The 26,778-nt window shown below is 36.4% G+C and overlaps 1 protein-coding gene across 8 annotated transcripts in view; it reads left to right on the forward strand.

Annotated features, from left to right (window-relative positions):
* CAMSAP1 (calmodulin regulated spectrin associated protein 1) overlaps positions 1–25,065 on the forward strand; it is a 36,918-nt gene extending 11,853 nt beyond the window's left edge. For 2 of the 8 annotated variants that reach the window (XM_049832539.1, XM_049832538.1), the window contains exons 3-20: positions 7,128–7,390; positions 7,580–7,741; positions 8,557–8,637; positions 9,593–9,625; positions 11,715–11,774; positions 13,122–13,263; positions 14,242–14,381; positions 14,480–14,576; positions 14,997–15,174; positions 15,899–15,993; positions 16,804–16,888; positions 17,256–19,692; positions 21,095–21,231; positions 21,322–21,530; positions 21,617–21,719; positions 22,097–22,212; positions 22,449–22,567; positions 22,910–25,065. In XM_049832539.1, the coding sequence (XP_049688496.1) occupies positions 7,128–7,390; positions 7,580–7,741; positions 8,557–8,637; positions 9,593–9,625; positions 11,715–11,774; positions 13,122–13,263; positions 14,242–14,381; positions 14,480–14,576; positions 14,997–15,174; positions 15,899–15,993; positions 16,804–16,888; positions 17,256–19,692; positions 21,095–21,231; positions 21,322–21,530; positions 21,617–21,719; positions 22,097–22,212; positions 22,449–22,567; positions 22,910–23,212 (4,760 nt within the window). In that variant the 3' untranslated portion in view covers positions 23,213–25,065. Of the gene's footprint in view, positions 1–7,127; positions 7,391–7,579; positions 7,742–8,556; positions 8,638–9,592; positions 9,626–11,714; positions 11,775–12,664; positions 12,682–13,121; positions 13,264–14,241; positions 14,382–14,479; positions 14,577–14,996; positions 15,175–15,898; positions 15,994–16,803; positions 16,889–17,255; positions 19,693–21,094; positions 21,232–21,321; positions 21,531–21,616; positions 21,720–22,096; positions 22,213–22,448; positions 22,568–22,909 lie in introns of those variants that run through there. The other 6 variants (XM_049832544.1, XM_049832542.1, XM_049832540.1 and 3 more) reach the window with 5 other exon arrangements.
* Positions 25,066–26,778: the final 1,713 nt, after the last annotated feature.

Consider the following 26,778-nt stretch of genomic DNA (forward strand, 5'->3'; position numbering starts at 1 on the left):
GAGTGGTTTTCTGAAATGTTAGGTTTGGAATTGATGTACACGAATTAACATAATTTTGTGCCTTAATTTTTCAAATGCTGATGCATATCTTGGATTTCATTTTCATCTGAGTAAGGCTAAGCTCGTGCTGAAGTGTGGGAATGGTCAAGAACAGAAATTTGATTCTAGCATAGACTGTTGCTAAAAGTCATTCATCACTGCAGGCTTTACCTGAAACTGGATTTTCTATTTGCTGTTGCAGGATATTTGAATTCTCCACATCTAAGTTGGCATCTATGTAGAAAAATTCTTCATCCTTTCTTTTTTTTTCTCAAGGACAAATTACTGAGAGCATGCATGACACATAATTTGGAGTTTAAGTCCTCGTTTGGGTTTTGTTTCATTTGATGATGCATTCCTCCTTTTTTCCCTTCTGGCCAGGAAAAGAGAGAATTTTGGTAGCCAAACAACCGAGGACAGCTACTTTCTCTCTTCAAATACTGCTAGTGAGACAATCCCTCTTCTTGCATAGGAATTGGGCTGGCTGGCTTATTTCTGGAAGCCCATAGCCCCTTCTGTCTGTCTGTGGTGGCTGCCTGGTTGTCACAGATGGACTCCAGAGGGAGGTCTTACAACTGTTTGTCAGAATTCCGGAAGACAGAGGAAGGATGTTGTGAAGGAAGGTGTTTCCCTGTTCAGTGTCGTCCGTCTCCCCAAATAAATCTGGGAGTACTGACATGGATCGCTCTAAAAGTCTGTGTGCAAACATCTGGAAACCTTCTGTACACTTGAAAGATTAAGTCCATTTAACTGAGACAGTAGTTTGAGGGAATGGAATTTGATTAGAACAGAATTATCTTTTTCATGAGCAAACTTTGATTAGAACCAAATGTGTGCTGTAAGGAATTCTACTAGCAGTGTGAAAATACAGTTCATAACATTTAAGTGGCCGAGGAGCAAGGGTGCCATTGAGTTTGTGGAACTTAAGTTCACGGGAGGTGAGTGTGGGAGGTTTAGAGAGGCTTGGCAAGCTGTCCGTGGGAGACATCACTTTTTCACAGTCGGTGGAATGAACCAGATTGCCAAGCAGTAACAGGGCCACACGCCGCACAAAGCTGAGTGGAGGGAAGTGGACCTGGTCCTTCAGCGCCACTGTCCCCTCGGGCTCTGAGCAGCAGCGGTCAGAATGGAACACAACTAGTACGTTTTCATTTGGTACCACTTGGGAAAAGAGACAATGACAATGAAAAATTGTGATTTCTCAGCAGATCTAGTTAGTACAGCATGAATTTATGTGTAGAAACTATGTTTTCCACCATCACGGTTATAATGTTAAAATTTAGATACGGAATGATTTTATGGAAGTTTTTCAATGTTGCAGCTTGCCGTGAGCAAGTAGGTTGTTTGCAACCCTTTCCATAACAAATGTTGTCGCTTCTGTAAAACAGTTCGTAAAATTCGGATTTTTCAGAACGAACTTGCTGTGTTTTACTTATTTATTAGGGCTAGGAGCTTTACATAGTTTCCAGACTTAATGCTAACATTAGCCTGAGACCTTTGGCAAGATACAGGCAGGAAAGCCAAGGAGTAATGTAATGCATTGTAGGGGAAATGCAAGTTGTGGCTTTTTTTGGTCTTTGAAGTACTTAATACTTACCTGTTAAATAAGGTTTTACAGTACCATAATAGCTACCCACAGTTACCGGTTTGGTAGAGGTAGTGCGAGCATGTTTCCCGGGCTAAATTCCTGGGTTCCCTGCTTCTCGTCTTTGTCAGCTTTCTTCTCAGATCCATAGTAAAAATATTTTTAAGCAAGCTGTGTGTTTAGCAAATATTTAATAGTTAATAGTTAAACATTTGTTTCTTTAATGATGCCCATTTCATAAACACTAAATATTACTTGTGTGAAGTTTACAGGGGTGAAGAATTCCATAATTATTATTTTGTCTCTTCTGCTTCATCCAGGTTTGTGGCTTTATGCTTGATCCAAAGATATGATAATGAGAGTGCGGTCACTCTCGCTAGCAGTATACAAAGTCTTTAGCTTGTTTTTTTTTCTGCCTGTTGTATGTAAATTTTCAGGTGTAGTGTTATAGATCACTTACGGAGTTTAGAATACAGTTCTGTAATGAAAACCAACAAAGAATGTTTTTATTATAATGCAGGTGGTCTTAGTTGCTGAGAACATGTAGCTTCTGCTCATGATCTGCAGCTTAGAGGACATCCATACAGTACTAAATAATTCTGTGAACAGATACTGATACTAATGAAATCCCACTCAGAATTTGAATATGCTTCGTTCTGTTTACCATGATGCTTTGGCTCTCTTTCCGTGTGAAACCAGTTCTTCATGCTTCTGGAGGTAAAATAAGATCTGGGGTGTATCCACTTCTCCAGTTCAAGGGATAAGTCAAATTTGTACAGATTGCTGTATTTTTCTTTATCAAATCATAATCAGGTAGTCGTCTTTGAACAGGGTTTTGTAAGTGAGATGATAAAGAAATGGTTCCTACCCTAAAGCGAAGAGAGTCTGGCAATAATTGTCTCTCTGATGGTTGTTAAAAGTGAAATTATTTTTTTAATCCTGTAAACTATGTTGTACGCAATGATTTATGCTTGGAACTGACAGGTTTTTTGAGAGATTAGAACTCATTGATATGATGGAACGGACCAGAAGAATTGCTTCGTGAGAAATTATGGTGGTTTATTTTTGAGTCCTTCATCTCTTATAAAAATAGCTGGTAGAGATATCTCTTCTAGTAGGCTCAGTAGGGCAAGAACACTTAAAAGTTTATGCTACAGAAACTTGGAAAAAATATGTTATTACTTTGTTTTTATAAGTGTGGGAAACAGCAAAAATGAGCATTTTTGCTCTATAGTAAGCTGACTGCTTGCAACTAAGTAACACGGTATAAAATTTACATAAAATCCATGTGTGAAAGAGATCTGGTCAACTCCGATTTTGAGTGTAGCGTGGTAAATTTTTCAACAATTCTTGATAGAAAACTTAGGACAAACTGAATTAATGATTTATGCCTTTACAGATCTGATTATCAGGTTATGTGGCATTGTTTTTAAGTTACTATAAAAACACTGGTAGTTTTTAACCTTTGTCTTCCGAGCACCTCAGTTTGCCTAAAAATGGCAACTGTACAGCTTGTGTTGAAGTTGATGCTAACATTTTCCTGGGGTAACAACTTAGAAAGCACATTAGGAAAGGCAGAAGCTATTTGCAAGCTTTCCGATAACATGCAGTAGTAACTTAAAAGCAGCTTCCTTTTGGAATTATGATGGTATTGGACACCTTTTTATAAGCAAAAAAAAGGACATGGTTTAATTGGTTTTGGTTTGCTTTGGTATGATTAGTTAAACTTCTTGAGCAGAAATTTTTGTAGCTATGGCTTAGAAGTTAATTGCTCAGAAGTTAATTTTTCATGTTGATTTTTCCGAATTCCATAGCATAAATGTGTAAAAATACAAGTTTTAATGGATGGAATTTTTCTAACGTCTAAGTTCAGTTATAGGTCATGAAAGTAAGGTGTTGAGAAAGGTGCTTATAGAAACTGGGACTTCAAAAGACTGGGTCATTTTCTTCAAAAAGAGCATTGACATTCTGTAGTGAGGCAAGCAAAAAACGTATGACATGTTTGGAGTTTGCCAGATCCATAAAAACTGGGGCGAAATGCTATCCGTAATACCAGTGCCTACTTGTGTACCCATAGGGTGTTATTTAAATTAGTGTTAGGTTAACTCTGATGGTGTGTAATTGGTCTAAAACTGATAACGTATTTCTGAAATTTTTGGCAATGTGGCTATTTTGACACTTCTAAGGGGGTGTTGGGGAATGAGCAGACCTGGGTGCTGTAAGTGTTTTATGTGGCATTACACTACAGTTAATAATTAGCAGAGATGTGAAAGAGAAGATAGGTCCCTTATGTTGCACTTTCAGATGCGGAATTCAAATATTGAAGATATCTCACGATTAGAGCACTTTTTTTGTTGGTGGCTGTCCAGGAAGACTGTTACCCTGTTTGAGGTAATTGCATTGTGTATAGGACATCCACAACTATGATATTTGGAAGTTTCTCAACTCAGTGACATACTTATATAGCATCCTTTTTGCTTTACAGTTTTACCTGCCGTTTATTTCTTACTTATTTGTGGCTGCCATGTGGCTAGTACGATTATGTCCAGTGTGTAATAAATTAGAGTTAATAGTAAAGTTAATATTACTGCTCTTGAGCTTTGATGTGGTTTTTATATCTTAAAATTTCTGTGGGCCTTTAGTCAGGACATCAGGTTGGTTACAAAACTGTTCCTTTCTGTCACAGATAGGCAAATTTAGCTGGCAGAAGTGTTGTATACACTAATGTAGGAAATAAAACTGGACAAGTGTTTACAGTGAAATAAATTGCACTTACGGGAGGATTAATGTTTAAGAATAACTTCTTATGATAGTATTCAAATTATTAATGCTGGTACTAGAAGTTATTGGCTTGTGGAAAAGGGACCTGAAGAAAATGCAGAGAGAGCTGTCTGTCTGCTGATGCAGTGGGCTGCATGGATAGCTGGGCAGCTGATGTGTTGGAGGAGATTCAGGGTTCTTTGTCCAGCCATTACTCACAGCGCAGTTTCAGACAGTCACCTCGGTTACCCTGCTCCACCGGGCTCTGTGGAGCTGGTGGAGGGCAGATGTTCGTACTAAAACCCTTGCCTAAGTACTTCAGGTTTCAGACACTTTGAATTTGCTCTTTTTTTTTTTTGTTTTAAAAAACTTGGAGTGGTGCTAATGCTCTTACCAGAAATGTACTACTTCACGGATATTTTATGAGCTAGTATTCTATTATTTCCTTTCACAAATAACTTTAGTAAAAAGTAATGTATCTTTGATTGTTAAAGGGGTAGCTGCTTGTAATGAAGCTAAAATACTGAATTAAGTGAACTGCTTTACATTTTGATTTTTGGATCTGTTCCCAGTCTTTAGAAATGGAAGTTCTAGTTCTCTTTCTGGAAATGGCAATGAACATTAAATGGAATTAGCTTCCAACAGCCTTTGATTTTAGGTCAGGTTGACTAATGTTAAGAAGATTAAAAATATTTGAATTTATTATCTGTTTCTTTAAAAATGGACACCAACGTTAACAAATACTACTACAGAACCAGTGGGGTTTTATTGTGTCTTTTCTAACCATCTTCAGTACATAGTCCGTATATCACAGCATTCAATGCCACATAAAGGAAAAATAGTGATCTTAATTTTTAAAAACTCCAAAATCTTTCCATTTTGAAAAATAGGGGCAGTACTGCATGACTGAGTAGCTGTTTCAGCTTACAGCTGTTATGATAACATTGGTTTACTACTCACATTTAAGTGAGTTGTGCTCCTGGCTCATGTAATTGATAACATTCTGTTTCAGTTTCTCTTCTTTATGAACATTAAGTGCTCTGCAGTATACAAATACTGTGCGGCTTATTTTGCAGTTCAAAGATATACTGTGGGTAGGAGGTTTTTTGAATGGGGAAATTTAATTATTCTGGAAATGAGCTGAATGAAAAGTAAATATGCTGTCAAAGTAATAATTCTTTTAAGTGTAGATGTACGTATTTAAAATGAACTGTTGAAGTGACTTCGGGGGAAGATCTTCGGAGTGACTGGATAGCATAAGATAGAATTTTATATTTCAAAATTATGACATGTCAGGCTTCTATTAAGAAAACACACTTGAGGCTCTCATTACTGCTAGGCTATTATAAAGATCAATAGCTTCTAGTCTGATTACTGAATATGAGTAGAAGTATTTTGGGATATATCTATTTTTAACTTGTTTTGTGTTTTCAGTGATATCAAACTATTGCTTACAACAGCATTTCCTTCCACTTTCAACTGTTGTAATCAGTTGACATTTGCCTTGTGTTGTAGTGTTACAACCTTTAACACTGGCAGTACCTCAGCTAGCAAGGTATGGATTTGCAATGTCTTAGATGTGTTTAGAGTGATCAGAATGTTAGTTGTTGTTAGTGCCTTTCTTTCCTGCCAGCTATGAAGTTGTGCTGATTAGTAGCAAAAGTGTAAGCCTTTATGAGGGTTGGGAACTGGTGGGGAAGAAGTGGTGTGCGAGGACCAAGTCTTCTGTGTTGTTAATTTTGACTTGCATGTAAATTACTACACTCAGAATCTGTGTTCAGTTTGATAGAATTGTTAAGACAACTTGTGGAAATTGTGCCATTACAAAAGAAGTTAATTTTAAACTTAGTTTAAAATTCATGTTGAATCCAAATCCAAGCAGAGTGGTTTTGCTTCATAGGCTTTAATTTTTTTTAAAGGCTGAAAAGCTGCAATAGTTTTTGCTTCAACGCTCTTGTCGTCAAAAAAATAGAAAATCAGCTCACTGGAGACTCAATTGTTTTGCAAACCGTTTATAAAACACTCGAGATTTTAGTCAGATATTTCAATCTTTCCATGAACTTTGGCAGTTTAGGACCAAGAAATAGGTGGCTTAGTTTTCTTTTTCAATTTGAGAATGTTTGGCTAGTCCCTCTTAGTGACTGAGCATTGCAGTTATTTCATTGCTGTGCACAGATGTTTTGGGATATTGGTTGAAGTAGCTGTAAATTTTGCTTTGAAGATATATCAACTTTGCCCATCTGATACACAGAGCATTTTAGCCTGCGATCTAAGTAAATGATTTATAATTCTAAATAAAATTAAGAGACTAATAATATGCACCAATCAGTAGAGGTGGTAGCATACCATTCCGCTTAAGCTGGGTCTTATTCAAGGAAACAGCTAGAGATGCGTAGAAGACAGTGGGACTTTTGTCCGTGTTGAAGTGCTTTCGTGAAAGGTACTCCAGTATCTTGAGAAAGCTGAATGTTAATGTATAGGAATTTTACTGAAGTATGTGTATGGCAGGAGCCAATTATATACACTTTACTGAATTAAAGTTTAAGCACGAAGACCTATTGAAAACCAGTTGCAATATGAAACTGCAGACTTAATTACATTCGGTATTTTTTGTGCTTGATTTTTTTTGTTGTTGTTGTTGTTTCATATGCCATCTTTGAATTAAAGTAAAAATGTTTCCTTTTGTTTATAACCAATGCCACTTCCTGGTGCCGCTTGCTGAAAATTTTCTTCGTTGTTTCAGATAATGTCCCAGAGGAGCTGAAGGACCCATTTTACATAGATCAGTATGAGCAAGAACATATTAAACCACCCGTCATCAAGCTGCTGCTGTCCAGCGAGCTGTACTGCCGTGTCTGTAGCCTCATTCTGAAGGGGGATCAGGTGGCTGCTCTGCAGGGACACCAGTCAGTCATCCAGGCTCTGTCTCGAAAAGGGATTTACGTCATGGAGAGTGATGATACACCTGTGTCTGAATCTGATCTGGGCTGTGCACCAATCAAAATGGTTAGCTTAATTAAATCCACCTAATGATCTTCTTTTTATTTAACACTGTTTAAAATAGTGAATGGAATGAAGAGCTCTTGATTTCTAGGTCGCTAACCTCAGGAATTTTTCATTTTAAATACAGTTAGAATGTGTAATTTTTTTTTTAAAGGATTTTATTTTTCAGTCCTTATTGTTTTCTTCTTTTAGAGTTCTCATATGGCCATGATTGATGCTCTAATGATGGCCTATACTGTAGAAATGATCAGCATTGAAAAGGTGGTTGCTAGTGTCAAGCGTTTTTCTACATTCAGTGCCTCGAAAGAACTGCCCTATGATTTGGAGGATGCAATGGTTTTCTGGATTAACAAGGTAAAATTTCCTTTCAGAAAAGTCTGCCTGTTTCTTACTGTCAATTTTCAGATTTTTAAAAAGGTTCTGATGAGTATCTTTCTTACTTGTGCATTTCTATCATCTTTTCCACTTAAGATGAAGAGAACTGCTTTAATTACTGGGTTGTTACTTGTTACCTCAAGTCCAATGGTAGCTGGGTATAATATCCTCCTAATACAGATTATTATTAATGGTATTTGATTTCCTTATTACTGCAGTGTATTCTATTTTCATCTTCTTGTGTGGCTTCCCAAGATTTCCATATGCATTGGGGAAGAGAATCAGACTAGCAGGGAAATGCAATTTCTTTTTCTTAGGGATGCTGTAATAAAGCTGGTAAATTTTTCAAGGCAAATTTTAAAATAAAGAAGATAATTAAGAACTAAATTAGGAAAACTGTGGAAATTGGGTTCTTTATTTTCAGACAAGCTGCCATAAGTTTTTAAGTGAAGCATTGTTTCATCTTAAATAACAGGATAGACTTAATTCTGACTAGCTTGAATACTTTTAACAGAAATACTGAAACTTTTTCAGAGTGTAGAGGTTAAGTTACTGAAACCCTTTTAAGTGACAACAGAGTCACATTCCAAAGAGAATTTCTCCTTTGCAAACCCAGGATTCCCTTGTGATTAAGAGAGTTGGTCTTGAAAACTGTTATAACACGTTATTCGATGAAATTTTTATGTTTGTGGAACAGACTGACCATTAAGTAAGGGGTAGAAGAAGAAAACTTGACTTGTGGAAACATATATTCAGATGTATTTTGATATCTTTTTTATGCTGTGCCCTTTCAGGTGAACCTTAAAATGAGAGAGATAACAGAGAAAGAGATTAAATTAAAACAGCAACTAATGGAAAGTCCAGGGCACCAAAAGGTAAAATAAATTGTCTTCATCTGTGATTTTATGTATTGCTGATTTTTTAATGGATTTAAATACAAACGTCTTGGTATTTTCTTTGTCAGAGAAATCCTGAGATCTTGTACATGCCATTTGTGTTGTGTCTATCATCACTGCCCTTGTTACCTTTCAAGCCCACTGGTATCTTCTGACTTTCCTTTTAAGTTTCAGTTGGACTAAACCAACTTGTTTCAACTTAAAATAACTTGTATCAACTTCACGTGGGTAAATATGACTCAGCTTTCACAGCACAGAATATGTATTTTGAAAGCTCTTGGAGCATATTCATTTTGCATGGGTTAATTGTCTAATATATATTCAGAGGTTTATTCAAGTTCTATCTAGTAAGCATACTCTTGGCATTCAAATGTTATATGTGTGTGTTTGTAGTTTTTTCCACCTTTTCCCTTGAAATTATATCACAATGCACTAACATTGCAAAATATAGTACACTTTCATTTCTGGAGAATGTCAAATAGATCTTTCTCAAACATAATGTGTATCAGCATCTGAGCTCCCAATTTATGATTTGAGGAAGGCTTAAAAACTGCTAAGTTCTTTCTTCAAATTGGCATTGCTGTGCAAAAGGGGCTAAAAATGTGAGCTATGAACAAGGCACAATTGTTTAACTTTCACGTTAGTGGCAAAGATGCTTTACGTAAAAAGCAAATAAAACAATATCTTTCAATGATAAAGGGCTAAAGAGCTGTTTATAAGTTGATGCGTGGTCTAAAGGATCCCTTTAACTATTTGACTCTCTGTTGACTTTTGGGTCTCATTTTAATATTTTTAGATCTAAATTTCTAGGCTACAACCCCTCTAAAACATGAAAGTGTTTATTGCTGAAGTGCATTTAAGTATTACTGCTTTTAACTTGCATTGCTGATGTTCCTTTCCTATTCCTACATTCCTTTCCTTGCTTCCTGAGCAGTCTCCTTCCAAATGGTATTGGAAATTAGTACCTGTAAGTGAACTACTTTTACACCAGTTGTCATCCACAAAATCATGGCTTTTTAAATTTCTTCAGAGTGTTTGCTTCCATTACAATGCTTCTTAGATGGTCTTTGAAAAAAACCTGTGTAAGCTTTTGGGTCATCAGGCTTAGTTTTCATAACATGATTTTTGCATACTGTACAGCATATAGCATAATCACTTTACAGCATTTCAAAATTGTTTCCACAGTGCAGGAGTGAGGGATATGGAGTAGCAGCAAAAAATTAGAAAATTAAAAATAGTTGAAATGGTTGCATTTACTATTTTTTTGTAAGTAGGCACTATTTTTGTTGTAAGTAGGCAATTGATCACAGCACTAAGGTGATATAAAAGCTGGTGGGTTTAAATGGTTGCTTAATCTTTGAATCCATAGTTAAGATACTCAGATGTTTGCAGTTGTTCATTAAATAATACTCTTGCACTGCTCTTGCACCTGCTCTTGCACAGGTTTGTAAATCTGTCAAAACCAGAACACTGTTATTGAGATGGGGTTAGGAGATTTGACAAACCAGTTTGGACCCGTTATGACAGTTGTTGGAATTGCATGCTAAATTAATGAGACTGAAGCTGGCATAATGGGAGGAAAGGCAGTTTACATATCAGAACAAAATACTTATTTGCTTTATGGTGAAGTGTGAAAATGGAATATCAATTCCACTATATACAAAAAAATAATAAAATTGTACTTCTAGTATACAAGCCTGCTTTCTTTTGGCTGAGTTTCCTGGGTTTATTTCAACTTGTAGAGATTTTTCTTTGTTCCTTTGCTTTCCTTAGCCTTGATACCCTTCTCCTGCACTTGCTGGATTTGGTGTTTTTCATTTTCTCTTTGGGAAGATGAGAGCTGTTGTCTCAGTTGAAAGTTCCAAAGAGCAGTGCACTTGGAAAAAAGGCAGGCATGATCAGGCAGTCACCTGTCCCCCCAGTCTCTCTGCCTTTCCACAGAGAGCTCAGTCCCACACATCTGCCTCATAATCCTTTATTTGTTTGAACCAAATGTATGGACCACAGTAAAAACTTTAAATATCTGATATAAAGGAAATTCAAGTGGGGATCTGCAGGCTAATAAAACCTGACAGAGCCCTGTCTTCCAGCCTCATTTAATGACCTGCGCCAGTACATAATGAAGTATTGACCTAGTGCTTATCACTTACATTCTAGTGTGCTTAAAGATTGTGTCTGTATTTGAGGTGTACATTTGATAGCCTTTCGAGGAAGTTGAGTAGCTCTGTGTTTTGTTTAGAGACAACTGGGTGAGAGTAGAAGAAACTACAGGAATGGAGTTGACTTGCAGGATATCGTTGAGCAAGTTGGTGGTGAAGGAAGGAGTAAATAGAGGTTATCTCACTGCTAGTCCAGTGAGATAGATTATAATGGTTTACTGACAGATTTTGCAGTCTCCATAGCAGTTGCCACACTGTGTCACTTCTGTATTTCTTTTTTCTTTTGTGATTTTTTTTTTAAATTTTTTTTTAAATATGGAGTTACCTCTATTTCAGTAGCACCCATTTCTGCACTTTAAGGCATACAAATGTCATTAGTTGTATGCATGGCAGGGGGACAAACCACAAAACTTGGCTTAGAATATAAGAAAGAATTTGGAATTTTCCAGTACAAAAGACTGAATGGTTAAGAGAATAATAGTTGAGCAAAAAATAAGGAATTAAATTAAGTCCATAAAAAATCTCTTTAATGATAAATTTGTGTTTTTTCACCAAAGGTAAAATAAACAAGGAATTATGGATTGTAGTTCTTGGTATTGATTGTAGTTGGTTTAAATTCCATTTAAGCCTATTGGAAAGGGTATATTTGTATCTGCTTTAAATACAGGAGGAATTAAACTTTAGAAAGAAATTTCTGAAGTTCACCTTTAATATGTTTACTTCAACTAAGTGGATAAATGATGAACCTTTTAAGCTAACCAGTTCACCTTAGTGTGCATACTTATCAGACTTAATGACCACATTTCCAGTGCATAATGGATGTTGCTAATGCATTTGATTTGATTTTCATGTTTGAATAATCACCATCATATATCTCACTATTTCTTTTTGTGTAAGCCTGATCTGATGCATGCCATATCGCACTGCATGCTGGAACCAGTGGAATATGCTCGTGTGGTACAGTATGATTCACATTCCATTACATATTTGTGGAGTGCTCCAGGCTGGGGAAAAAAATAATTTGGACCTGGTAAAAGGACAGGAAAAATAGCATTAGCATATAGAGATAGCTTTTAGAGTTACTTGCCTTTGCCAGGGAAACTTAACATGTTTATATTTGTGCAAAATAAATAAACTGGTTCTTATTACTCTGATTGTAAGTGATCTTTGTTCCTTTGAACAGATTTTTTCTCAGCCTGTGCCATCCTAATTTGACACATATGAGTGTGTATGTGTTTGTGTAGAGAGCTTTCTCAGGTTATCTTGGAAAGTGTATGATACCATTGGTAAAATCCAACTTTCCTCTGATGATTAAGTACATTCTCTGTATATCTGCACGTCAAGCCAGCATATCAGTCAAGGTAGCTTGTTAAATGCTAAGTGGTATTAATGCATTAAAGTGTAAAAGGAATCTTTTTCCAACACTGAAAGGTATTTCTGCTAGGCCCTGTAGCGTGTTCTTCTTTTGCTTGCCTGATCGCTTTGCTGCCCAAACTTAGATACAGCCTTCTAGTCTAGCTAGCATGTGGATGCTTAGTAAATATCAACGCTAAAACTTCTCTTGCAAAAGTTGCAAGAAGCAATGCCAAGATTTGTTCTTTACTTGACTGGCTTTAGCTACTCTTCAGCTGTGCTCCAAATTATGTGAGGACTGGGGGGTGGTTTGCAGAAGAGTTTGTTGATCTATAGTGAAATCAAGGAGAGTATTGCCATTGGTGTAAAAGGCCTACTTGCTCCTCTTGTTGACCATTTTTGGAAAAGGCCATGTTTTTTTCTTTTGCACGATATTAGTATTGTATACTGGCTTCCCAGACATACCATGTTCTGAATCTCTGTGGACATGATGGCAAGTCTGTGGATGTAGGTAATGTATGAGAAATCACTAGCTCATCTGAAATATTTTTTGCTTTGTTTTGTTTTTCCCAAGCTTTAAGTGTTTTCATGTAGTTATCTGTGTCTCTTTCTTTGGATCTTCTGCATTCATGCATCTGCGTGGAAGGATTTTGACTTAAATTGCTTGCAGTAAGTTAAAATGTGTGAATGAAGCTAGGAACTCCGCAGCATGGATTGCTTCCAGATACAAGGAGAATGATTAAAAGGAAAGTGCTGTATTCTTCAGAATTGGCCTCCATTGAGAGAAAAGTATAACCCTGTAAATTGTTTTTGACTTAGAGCAGAATGCTATAAAGGATCCACCGTAAAGAGTTTTCAGTGCTTAACAAAAATTCCTGTTTGGGTTTTTGTTTGTTGGTTTTTTTTCTCCTTTTTATTAGCATCATATGAATGCTTGTTTTCTTTTGTTAGGTGCGTTACCGAAGAGACCATCTTTCAAGCAGGCAATTACCTTACTTTCCTTTGCTTGAAGATTTGATGAAGGATGGTAGCGATGGTGCTGCTCTTCTAGCTGTGATACACTATTATTGTCCAGAGCAAATGAAACTAGATGGTATGTAGTAAAGGTTTCTTAAAAAAAAATAAAAATAAAAAATTTAAAAAATTCTTCAATCTTTGAAAGTTGAACTAGAAACACATCATCAAATGAAAATGTGACACATCTCATAGGTAGTGGACTACAGCAAGTTAGTCAGGTCAGATACGGAATCCTCACCAGTGTATTTAAAGTAACCTCTCTTTGATTTTGTTTCTTTTTTACTTACTGTATTTAGAAGGCTTTGCTGTGTATCTTATGAGCTACAAAATAATCCTTTCTTTTATAGATCTAGGTGATACAGCTTTCTTTGTTCAAATAACTGAACTTGGTTTCAATAGACCACAAAAAAGGAATACATGTCCACTACTGTTAGCTGATAATTCTCATGTTGTTCTGTACAAGTATAAAAAATTTGGCATTTTAAAATAGTTTCTCCCAGTCTTCAGCAATTGTCACTCTTCAGCATATCAAACATGAATTTTATTTCCCAGAAGTGTTTTTCTCAATAATTCAATGACCTTGTTGTATTTAACCTCTACAAATCAACATTTTGAATTGGTTTTTAAATTCTCAGATATGTTGTACCTTGCAGAGCTCCTGAATGGTTTCAGAAGGAACCAGCACTGTGAATCCTAGTAGTAATATTTTATTATTTGCAAATAAAGATGTCTGGTTTTAATTGTTTTATTTTATTTTGTCATTATGTGTGTTCTTTGTAGCCTGCTTACCTTTTCTGTTGCTGTAATAGAGAGACTCCTATATGGATTCTAAAATGAATGTAGAATTGATACTGTTTTATCTGTGTTTTTCTTCCTCTTTTTCCTATCCCTCTGGTACTTAACAGGTAGAGAAATGTCACTGATAGCCAATAAATATTAAATGATGGTGTATAAGCAGTCTGTGAAGTTCCTGTATGTAGTGTTTCTGTTAATTGTGGATGGAAGTTTAATTCATTGGGATAGTGTCATACCTTGCTCTTTCTTACCTTTCTAGATATTTGTTTGAAGGAGGTAACCTCAATTGCGGACAGCCTCTATAATATTCAACTTTTGAGAGAATTCTCAAATGAATATCTAAACAAATGTTTTTACCTCACATTGGAGGACATGTTATATGCTCCTTTAGTTTTAAAGGTAAGAACCATAATGAAGAATATATTTTTAAATAAAATGTGGGTAAATCATAAGTGTTTTGTTATTGTGAGGTGTGTTTTTTCTTGTTTCCTGTTTAGCCTAATGTCATGGTGTTCATTGCGGAACTCTTCTGGTGGTTTGAGAATGTCAAACCAGACTTTGTACAACCAAGAGATATTCAGGAAATAAAAGATGGTGAGTTTTTAACTCTTGATAAATTTTAGCATGTTATTTGAAATACTTGCATTACAATGAAACTGTTGCACGGTGGTGTTTCCTTTGGAGTTTTGTTTCTACTCAAACTTTTTGCTCGCTGGGGATCCTTGAAAGCAGTAAAAATGGAAGGAAAGTTAGTCCTAGATCGACTTGGGTCTGAATTTTTTGAATGAAGTAGCTAATTTTTTCCCTAAAACCACTAATGATTTACTTGTAACTTTCTTTCCATTAAGGTCACCAGAAGATACATATTTTAAATAAAGAGTAGTACTTAAGGTTTTATTTTAGTGTTGTAGTAAAGTTTTCATTCTCATGTACTGCAATCTGAAAACTTCCTGTTCTGTTTTGTTGTTTTAATGTCTCGTATAAGTTGTGTTAATGTTATTAACATATGCACAGTTAAAACAGTGTTGCAGCAGAAGAGCAGTCGTCCACCTGTTCCTATTTCCAATGCAACTAAGCGAAGTTTCATGGCTAGCCCTGCTAGTACAAGTCCAGCAGACTCGCAGCCCTTGGCTCAGACAGGCCCTGAAGCTTGCAATAGATACTACCTGCACCCTGAGGAGCCTGACTATCTGTAAGTCTGTTTTTCATGTTGTTTAGATTAATCTTCAGTTTATGCTTCCATTTGGATGACCTAGGAATTCCTGCTGCTAAATGTTCTGATTTTGCTACAAACTGAGTGAATTTGAGTTGTGTGCAGTCAGTCTCTAAAATACTCTCAATTCTCAAGTTCAAAGAAACACTTTACACTGTTATGTTTGATCTTTGTTTGGCAAATGCCAATAAGCCCCACCAGTAAATGTCACCATTGCATGACGGAAGAAGTTAGTCTAACTTCTATTTTGGAGAAAACGTGAAACGTGAAAACTGTTTAAGCAGATCATCTCTACTAGCGGTATTCTATAAATGGTGATACGAAAACAAACTTCAATAGAATCTAATGTACAAGAAGGTTAACGACAAGATTTTTCAGCTGACCTAGGTTTGATGGCAACGAATAAGCTATTTCAGCCTTTGCTTTGTCTCTAATGTACTGTTTACATAAGCCACATTTTAAATCTGCTGTATTTAGAAACTTAAACAGTTTGATTTCAGGTAGTAGGTTTACTTTTGCTTTGTTACATGTGAAAACCTTTTCTTCTCTTTAAGTAACTTCTTTAAAATTAAAATTATTGATATATTGTTGTATTTTAAAGAGATGGGGGTAACTATTACCAGTGTCACTTTGCAACTATGTGATTTCTCTTATTATAGAAAAAAAATTATTGTAGTAATGAATTTTTGCTTTTCTGAATTAGTGGCAAAGGAGGAAGCCCTGCCTTTAGTCCTTCCCATCCACTGCTCCCTTTGAGACAAAAGCAACAAAAATCTTTACAGGGAGAAGACAGCCCTGGTAAGTCTACCTTGAATTTGTGTTTCAACAAGCGATGATGATCAATGTCAATACAGTAATGAATAAAAATATAAGTTCATATATGTGTATGATCTAAAATTGAATTAAACTGCAGTCAGCCAAGTGGTAAGCATGTTTAGTTTGAGTAAATCATCTTTGCTTGCATTAAAAGAATTTAAAGATCTTTTAAGAAAGTTACTGGATTTAAAAAACTTTTTTCTTTTACAAATAAGCTTATTTCTCAGAATCTCAAGTGTAAGAAATTAAGACTAATAATGTCAATTCTGTGAAAAGAAAGGAAAAAGCCATTTGTCAAATGTTCATAAGACTAGCAAAAGTCTTAGGAAGGAAGATTGTCATCCAGAAGGACAAACTCGCTCTAGTACTTGACATGTTTTACCTAAACATTTTTTTAATTACTAAACCCCTAGGTTTTATACTGACCTGGAGATGCTCAGAATTTCTTCTTTTATCAGCTAAGGTACCAACCAAACATTCCAACTGCTTAGGCTCTAACAACATGCAGTGAGGACTTTTTTTTTTTTTTTTTTAAAGTTGAGGGGCTGATGGAGGAAAGCAAATTGAACCTTTTCATGTTTGGAAATCCAAAAGTCAGATATGTATATGTGGTTACTTTTCACTGGGTTTTTTTCAGACTTCGACTGTCTGTGTTTGGTTAATATGTCAGCAAATCTGTTTTCTGCTGCCATCTCTTGGTGAAAGAGTTTATGATGTTTGCTATTAAATAAAGTAAAAATGCTAGTTTAAAGACCATTTGTAAAACCATTAAAAATTTAAAAAATATTTCAGGTCATCGGCATCGTTCCAATTCTCTGACCCGTGTTGATGGGCAGCCACGAGGTTCAGTTCTTGCTTGGCCAGAGAGGAAACCCAGGTAACATGCATTTAAGTATTACAATACTGTTTAATGAAAGGATACTGTGACAATTTCATTGTAGTAATGTGGTATCACTTCCTTAGAACTGGACCAAGAGTCACCTAATTTTGTTTTCTCTTAAAGTACATTTTCAGACACAACTCATTTTAGGGTTGCAATTGAAAGTATTTTAAACATGATTTTCAGTAAGCACAGTTGAAAATTAAGTATCTGAAGTAGCTGTTTAGTATTGCTGGTCGCTTTTGATACAGGATACAGTTTTCAAATGGAGCAAAAATTTTAGCTGTCTATATTATGGTCCTTAGTTCAACAAATTGTAACTTTTTGTGCTTAAGTGTAAGTAGACTGTTCTTATCTTTTCTAGGCCTCTGTCTCAGCCAACACCATTTGCTCTTCATCATTCTGCCAGTAGTGATGTGGACCCTGGGTCTGGTGATAGCATTAGTCTGGCTAGATCAATCAGCAAAGACAGTCTTGCTTCAAACATTGTTAATGTAACTCCAAAAAATCAGCCCCATCCTCCATCAACGAAAACTAACGGGAAGAGCTTGCTGAACAATGTTGAAATTGAGGATGAAGATGAAGAGCTTATTGCAATAATCAGATCTGAAGAAAGGCCAAACCGTAGTGATCTTGAATTACAGAATGCATCAGCCAGGGTGCCCAGCATAGTTGCAACTGCATGGTCTCCAAAAACAAACAGTGAGACTTCAGAAAGCAAACCAGACAGTTTTTACTTGGAGCCTTTAATGCCTGCCATTCTAAAACCAGCAAAGGAAAAACAGATAATCAATAAAGAGGATGAATGTGGGGAGGGGAAACAAAGGAGTTTTATAACAAAGAGATTAAATGAAGGACACTTGCCTTTGATCCGCAAGAAAACAAACAGCAGTCATGGTGAGCATGACCTCAATAGGACTTTTACTCCAATTTCTAGTTCCGATTTCACTCCAGTTGCAGATCCTAGTACTGCAGATCCAGTGGCACTGGTGGAGGCAGGTTTAGAAGCTTCCAGACCTTTGGCTAGTAGCAGTTTAGATCCTTCCACTCAGGAGCTATCCACTGGAGGATTTTTTCTTCATGCTGCTAAATCTGATGATGACATAGCAAGTAAAGTCAATGTAAGTTATGTGAAAAGCCTCAATTCGCATGTTCCAGATGCTACATGGACTATGGTGAGACAGGACTCTGATTCAGATCTCTTAGACCTAGAAGACACTGAACAGGATCTGGTAGTCATAGATGACCATCCTATAGTCAGTAAATACATTGGTGAGGAAGAATCTGCAAAATTGCAAGAAGACATGAAGGTAAAAGAACACGAAGATAAAGATGATGCTAGTGGACGTTCCAGCCCGTGTTTGAGTACAATTTCTCAAGTTAGCAGTGTGTCAATGACTAGTGGGAGTGTCCGAATGACCAACTTTGCAGAACGAAAGCTTCAGAGACTTAATAGCTATGAAACAAAGTCCAGCACAAGTAGTTCACAAAAGACCACACCAGATGGATCAGAAAGCTGCCCAGCACCACTAACCACATGGAAACAAAAGCGAGAACAAAGCCCCAACAGACAAAATAAAGATAATGTTAATCTTTTAGCTTCTGAGTTGGTGCAGCTTCATATGCAGTTGGAAGAGAAACGAAGGGCAATAGAAGCGCAGAAGAAGAAGATGGAAGCCTTATCAGCAAGGCAGCGACTAAAATTGGGCAAGGCAGCTTTCTTGCATGTTGTTAAGAAAGGGAAATCTCCTGATGTTCCTCAACCTGTTAAACCAGAACATTTTGCAAAAGAATATTCTCGGCACAATGGTGAAGACTTAGATGAAGTTTCTTTGAGTTCCAAATCTGAGGAGTTTCTTGTGAAAGAGGAGGAGAGAGAAGAAATGCTTAATGATTCTCAAGAAGTAACAAAAGTAAAAATGCAAGAAAGCCTAGCTTTTGCTGAGCAACATAAACCAAAAGACTCTGCTGCTATACATGATTTGGAAAAAAGTAAAATTATTTCCGTTGCCCTCCTGGAAGACAATGTCACTGAAGTGGATATAAATGAATGTGATCTTTCTATTGAAAAACTAAATGAAACAATCAGTACGCTTCAGCAGGCTATATTAAAGATTTCTCAGCAACAGGAACTACTTATGAAATCTCCATCAGTGCCATCGCCAGGAACCAGAAGTAACTCTCAGGACCAAAAGGTAAAACCATCAATTCATTTTGTTGAGCCTCTCTCTCCAACTGGAATGAACAGTCTTCGTAAACCACCTCGATTTGGTCAAGGAAGGAATCCTCGATCAGGAAGACCAGCTGATCTGAAAGTCTCTAAAGACAGACAACAAAATTCAGCACGTGTTAAAACCCCAACACAAAGTCTAGAAACCTTACCACATTTAAGACCATTTCCATCCAATAGCTTGTCAAAGACACCAACAGAAATCAGCTTGGAAAGTAGTCCTGATCATGGAAGTGGTTCTCAAGAAAAGTGTTTCTTTGATACATATAGACTTCATGATGAGAGCAATCAAAGGGCACTTGTTCTCTCCACCTCCAAAGATGCAAATATTATTTCTGAAATGAGCAAAGAGGTGAATAACAGCTTCAAGGAAACAGGGTTGAATTCTTCTGATGGCTCAGGAAAAGAAAATGTCCCAGTGGATGAGCCACTGAGAAGCAAGGCTAATCTCATTGAAGTAGACTTGTCTGACTTAAAAGCTCCAGATGAAGGAGAACTTGAAAACCAGGATAGCTCTACAGATATAATTAGTGAGGGTGATCAGAAGTCTGGTGTGGGTTTCTTCTTCAAGGTAAATATGTTGCCTTTCTATCTTTGGTTATTGTTACACATTTGCCCAGCATTAGAACTATTCTTGTCTACTTCATTCTTCAGTCTTCTGATGGAACACAGTACATCTTGGTTGCAATATTAGGATTTTTAAAAAAAGCATTGGAAAAGAATTGTTTGTGGAGAAAAAAGGTTTTGGCTTAATGTATGAAATCCTGGTTCTTGTTACTTTTACTAGGAATCAGGATTAACCTTGCTTTTCTTCTTTCCTTTAGGTTTTTTCCTATCTGAGAAACAGACAAAGACACAAACATATTGTAAATACTTAGCACAAAAGCATCACAGAATGCAAGGGAAGAACTTGCCATTTTGAAATTGCAGCATTCTGTGAACCTGTATCAATTGAAAGAAAAAATTCTGACAGAACACAGGTGTCTAGCAAAAGCCTGCTGAACAGGTTTTAAAACTTGTCAGGGAGCTGAGAGTCTTAATGGGGCGGGAGGGGGTGTTGTTGGCATTTGCATCCAAATTTCTCCAATTTTGAGCAGCCTAGCAGCCTAAAAGTCAAGGGCTGTAGTGGAGAATTTAGTTGTATGGCTGGAGGTGCAAGTGAAAAATCAGATACTTAAGTGCATTGTTGGAAGAAATGACTGTTTTTCATGCAGCTTTCGTTTTTGTCCTATAATGGTAGTGTATAGGGCTCATGATGAAAATGCATTAAATTTAAGTAATTTTTCTCATTTCACACCTAACTGTGGCTTGGGGGAAGGGTGGTTATTAAGCTGTTGGTTTTTTAATACAGTGATATTTCTTATATTGGGTTGGATGTTTTTTAAATAATGTGTTTGCTGGTTCTAGTGAAGTTCACTGCTATTGGAACATTTATTATCTTAATTTGTGCTTAGCAATGATTATTTTAAATACCTCAAATGTGCTGACATGGTGATACTTTATTTTTTAATTTCTCTTTCAAGGAAGTCAAGCTAGACTGTCTCAATCTCGGTGAATTTAACTTCTGGGTTTATATAGTGTGATTAATATTGACTGACTCAAAGGTTATTGTTATGCTGGGGTTGTTTGTGCTGTCCATCCTAGCTCACATGGTAGTTGCATTGTACTTTGCAGTTCTAGAAGGTTTTGTGATGATTAAGCGTACTTAAAAACAAGTCAGAGTAATGAGATGAGACCTGTTTTTTCTCCTCACAGACTTAAGGGGACACTAAAACTGTCTCCTAAATTTTTCTTGAGCAACAAAATGTTCAATACAGTTCTGATTTATACTTAGTAATTCTAAAAATGTAACGATTTCCCAAATAGTTTTTGTTTCCCTAAAATATTCCTGGAAACTTTGGCAATCTTGTGATGTCCAGCTTAACATATTTTCTTCTATTCTTTAAAAGTCTCTATCCCTATGAATTTTGCAGGATGAACAGAAAGCAGAAGATGAGCTTGCAAAAAAACGTGCAGCGTTTCTTTTGAAACAGCAGCGCAAAGCTGAGGAGGCTCGCATTCGGAAACAGCAGTTGGAGGCTGAAGTTGAACAAAAAAGAGATGAAGCTCGGTAATAATGTGTGGAAAAGAATACTTCTTCTTGTCTTTAAGATGAGGAAAACTATTATATGTTGAATATAATGTTGTGTTTGCTTTTCAGTCGCAAAGCTGAGGAGGACCGAATACGGAAAGAAGAAGAGAAGGCTCGAAGAGAACTTATCAAGCAAGAATATCTAAGGAAAAAACAGCAGCAAATTTTGGAGGAGCAAGGGCTTGGAAAGCCCAAATCAAAGCCCAAAAAACCCAGGCCAAAGTCGGTCCATCGTGAAGAATCTTACAGTGATTCAGGGACAAAGTGTTCTTCCACACGTAAGAATTTTGATTTGTTTGCTCTCACTGAGTCTGCAAATCTGCTTTAACAAAACATGTTTCACATTTTCTCTTCTCTTTTGTAGCTGATAATTTGAGCAGTGCTCAGTCTGGTTCCAGTCTTTCTTTGGCCTCAGCAGCAACAACTGAACCTGAAAGCGTACACTCTGGTGGCACGCCATCTCAGAGGTAGAGAGATAGGCCTAATATTAATTTTTTAATTTTTTACTATGTTATGAAATAGTGTTGGGATTCAGTGTTGTTTGCTTCAGTTCACTGGCATAGAGGCACAACAGTAATCAGTGAATTCATTTTCTATTTTATGTGGCTGCCAACTCCAGTGTTTTGTACAAACTTGCAATTTTGTTTTGTTTTCTCCCAAAGGAATTAATAGAATTTTGCTTTGATAATCTAGCAGGGAGAATCTGACTGTTTTGGGGGAGGAAAAGGGACAGTAGCCTGTTCCATTTAGGGCCAGCAACTGGTGAATTTATTTAAGATTGGAGGAAAAAAACCCCAAAATCTTGGCATATATATATTTATTTTTTTTTTATTCCCCACCTCAGAGTTGAATCAATGGAGTCCTTACCAATACTGAGCAGAAATCCTAGCAGAAACACAGAAAGAGATTGGGAGAATGCTTCAACAGCATCTTCTATTGCTTCAGTGGCAGAATACACAGGTGACTATTTTGGTTTAGTTTGAGCATTTGTGATGAATAGCAGGTCATAAAAGCTGTGGTATATTTGATGTGACACATTGTTATTTTTGAGAAGTTGTCAGGTGTATTTTGTTCTGTTCAATATCCCTAAAAATAAGTTATTGTAAAAAAGTATTTGAGAGTTTTTTCACTTCAAATGAAAATCTTAATGTTCATAAATGTAGGGCAAATAATTTTTACTTGTTTATCTTCCCTAGGTCCAAAATTATTTAAGGAGCCCAGCAGCAAATCAAACAAACCTATTATTCACAATGCTATATCTCATTGCTGTCTTGCTGGAAAAGTGAATGAACCACATAAGAATTCAATATTAGAGGTAAACATTAAAATACAGAATTATTAATGCACTCACAATAAAATGTATCTGTAATGCTCATTTCATAGTCCCACTGATGCATTGTAGTGACTGTCATTTCCTAAAATGTACCTGTATTGAGAATCCTTTACTTCCCATGTCTGTATGGATTTATGGAAAACATGATCCTGTATTAAAGTTCAGCTCGTGAGTTTATAGGACTGACTATCATAGTTACTGATCTAGTTGTTAAAAAAACTTTTAGACGCTTACTTAGCTATATGTGAAGGCTTAATGCTTGGCATAATAGGAGAATTTTCACTGTGAACAATCTATGTATATGTTTGTTCATTTTTAATGCAGGAACTAGAAAAATGTGATGCCAACCACTACATCATTTTGTTCCGTGATGCTGGCTGCCAGTTTAGAGCACTTTATTGCTACTATCCTGACACTGAAGAAATCTACAAGCTGACTGGAACAGGGCCAAAGAGCATCACCAAGAAAATGATTGACAAACTTTATAAGTACAGTTCGGACAGAAAACAGTTTAACGTGATTCCAGCCAAAACCATGTCTGTCAGTGTGGATGCTCTTACTATTCATAACCACTTGTGGCAAGCCAAGCGACCTGCAGTGCCAAAGAAGACTCAGACTCGTAAATGACACTGAGTTCTTGGGGAGAAGATTGCTGAACAGGATTGCATCAAAAGAAGACATGTTTACCATTTTCCTCCAGTTTGGTATGAAATGTGCAGACCCATAAACATTTTTTAAGAAGCTTCTAAACAGAAACTGTGGATGCAAGTTATTAAGAATGAAGGAACATTGCCAGTGTTTTTTTATTGATAAATCTGCTGTTACACCCAATGCTAACTACTGTGGCTTTCAACTGATGAGGGACTGTGCATGTAGCAAGATCTTTAACAAGTGGATTTCCTTTTACTTGAAGCTTTTCATCGGTACAAATTGGGAATAATTTAGTTCTGTTTCCTCTCCGCCTCATTCTCTCCTTTTTCCTGTTGTTCTTAAAGTTGGCAAGCTCCAAACTTCAGTAGAAGGATTGAAGAGATCTTGGGTGAAGTGTTTTGGGTTTGGTTTGGTTTGGTTTTTTAAACAGTCTTTAGGGAAATCTTCCTTTCAGACTTTTTTTGAGGAACTGTTTAATACATCAAATTGTTGTACTGTATCTACTGCCAACGTAAGTCCAGCTCTCAGATTTCTGAAAAAAGCCCCAACTTGTGCTGCTCAGAACAGAGTTTACTTGCAGTATCTGTTTAGGATAAGCATTGCAAGGATTGCAAAAGCCAGTCTTTTTTAAAAAAAATTGTTCGCAAATTTAAGGATTTCTGGAATACAATCATGAAGAGGCATACAGGTGCTACTAGTTGGAATATGCCCGACTGAAACTTAAGGCAAGCTGAATCGAGCACAGTTGTTACTGATTTGAGTTTCAGGTAGTGTCCTAAAGATTTGTTTGCTTTAATAAAGATGGATTCTGGTAGGTATAGAACATTTCCACTCTGAGCACGCTACTCCTGTACAACGGTGCACTTAATGATCACAAATTTTAATGTTTTTATTACATCATGAAATGTAATACTTTCTTTGTCCTGTCTTTATTCTGAATGAGCAGCATGCTCTAAAATGAAGAGTGTGTTATGTTTTTTTTATTTTGGGTGATATATTAATATATATTGATTTGTTTTTCTCATGTAAAAGCAATTTTTAAACAGAGACATTTGCATTTGTTTCAAAAGCCCAAATAAGTCGAATGGCTTGGATTTCTTTTCATGTTGAAATATTAAATCTTGAGTTATGACCTTAAAAGTCTTTGTGTTTCAGCAGATTAAATTTTTGTCTGTGGTAACAGGGTATATTTGCAGTTCAGTTCCTTTTTTTTAATATTCCCATTTCTCATTTTTGGCCCTGGCTAGACTTCTGAGTAGGTTGCTGTAGCTATTAGCTAATTTAATCTGCTAATGAGCACCTGCTACATCCAGTTTGACACTACTACCTGAGGGTTATGTAGGCTTATAACTTTGGTTTGCACATGTTTACTTTTATTTGAAGTGTTACTTGAATATGTATCTCGTAAGTGCAAAAGGCACTACACCATGCTAGAGATGAACTGAGCTCTAAAATACAATACAGTGTAATTATTAAACTTTGAGAATAATGGAGGTTAGAGAGTTATGTACATAAGGGGAAAATAGGGTACGTAATAAATAAAGTGCTAACTAGGTAGAGCAAAGTGAAGGTCTTCCATTGCGGTCTCTCCATTTTTTTTCCCCTTCCAGTACTCCTTGACTAGGCTGCTGCAACTTTGTAAATTATGTTAGATAGTTTGCTGCTTGTAAATAATTAAAGGCTTTATGGTTTCTAAAGTGCTAAGTATTAAACACCGTCATGAGTGTAACTTTTGTTACCATGCTTTTCATGCTTGTGCTTTATTTCTCACTGTTTGATATTATATACCATATTTATTTTATGAAACACTGAAATTTAATAAAAATCATTAACTGATTTCCTTTTTATTTCATGTGGACTTTTGTTGTTGTGACACTTCATACCCTCAAAGAACTAATATGCTTTAAAGATGTGCTATTCTATGTTTAGTTGTGCTCTTAGAAAGTTTCACCTGTAAGTAGCCATAATAACTTTATGACAAGAACTTAGTTCTCCTGACCCTGATTACAATGTGCAAGAATTTGACCAAAAGGCTTTCAGAAAATTGGAAAGTAATTTAACAGTGTCTTTAAGGATTTTTGTCATCAGTCTTCAGACTCTTGAATCTGGCTGGTGCATCTTCTTTGATCTTTGTATTCAGTTAGTGATGGAATTTTGGAAGCACCAAGAGAATTTAATTTGTTGGGCTTTTCAGTATTAACTTGCTTGTGATTTGTAAAGACAAGTTGCTTCTAGAAGTTAGGAATAAGTTGGTTGTTTAAGCTTCATAATTAATCCATATTGGTTGCACAGAAGTGAAATTTGCATTCTCAAAACTATAGACTTTTCCAGTGCAGAAATAATTTTCTGTGACTGCAATAAATTTTTCAAAGATAGTCCTTGTTTGTAGAGATTAAAAAAAAATAAAAAATCAGCGATTCTAGTGATTTGTACTTTTCTGTATTTCATTCAGGCTGAGATATCGTTGCCCATAGAGAGGACTGGAATAAAAGGCGGTGATGGCACCTTCAGTGTCCTCCTGGATCTCATTGCGCTAGATCAGGTCCTTATTTTTCCTGCTGCAATGTGGCTTCATTTGCTACTGGAAACAATAGGAGGTGACATCTATTTGGAGAGGGAGAGGAGGCTGGGAGTTCTTCATCTGTAGGCAGCACGTAGTCCAAAATCCCAAGCTGAGGATCACAGAGGAAGTAGAGGAGCGAGTCATTTTCTAAGAGATTAAATTCTCTGGAAAACTAATATCCTTGAGTTCTAGTTATCAAAAAAAACCAAACATTAATCTCAACTCAGAAAGCAATATGATATATTAATTTAGTCTGGAAACAGGATGAGAGAGAGATGCTTGTTTGTAAGAACATAACATAGAATTTTGGGGCAAATGTGCAGAGGAATGTGGGAAAACTGTATTTGTGTGTAGGCAAATACAGACAGTGTTTTGTAGAAGAGAGAATAATTCATTTTCTTAAACAGGTTTTGTGTAAGCCAAAATGTCAACTTAAATGTGTTCACTGCTTGGTGTCAGCCCAGGGTAAAATGTGGTTGTAGGACCATGACTACATATCTTTAACTCTGTTTTTTGCATTAAGTTTATCAAATTCTGAACACGTAGGATTTCTAGCCATGGTTTTAGTGACATGATGCTTAATGCGTCACTGCCAGTGACTGAAAATCATTCTGTGTGTGAATAGTTAGATGATCTGTACACTGATAACTGTCATGCCAACACCTTATTTGCTGATGTCACTTCTTCTAAAAATCACCGCTTAGAATATGAAATTTTGTCTTTTCCACAGCCACTTGCGAGTCCCGTGTAAATACCCTCACAACGGCAATGCGTGGAAAGTTATTGGTTATTTCAGTAGTATGGTACTATGCTGTGTGTCTGGGTGCCTCCTGTAGATAAACAGAAGTAATTTGTCAACCTGCAGCTTAAGCTGTTTGTTTAGTTTGTTTTTCACTAGGATTAATTGGAGCCAGGGTTGTTCCCTCTTAGCCATGTAAATGCAAGGAGAACTGGCTTTGGCTAAAAAAGCCTTCTGGCT

The sequence above is a fragment of the Accipiter gentilis genome, chromosome 29, assembly GCF_929443795.1.
Source record: "Accipiter gentilis chromosome 29, bAccGen1.1, whole genome shotgun sequence".
NCBI classification, from domain to species: domain Eukaryota; kingdom Metazoa; phylum Chordata; class Aves; order Accipitriformes; family Accipitridae; genus Astur; species Astur gentilis.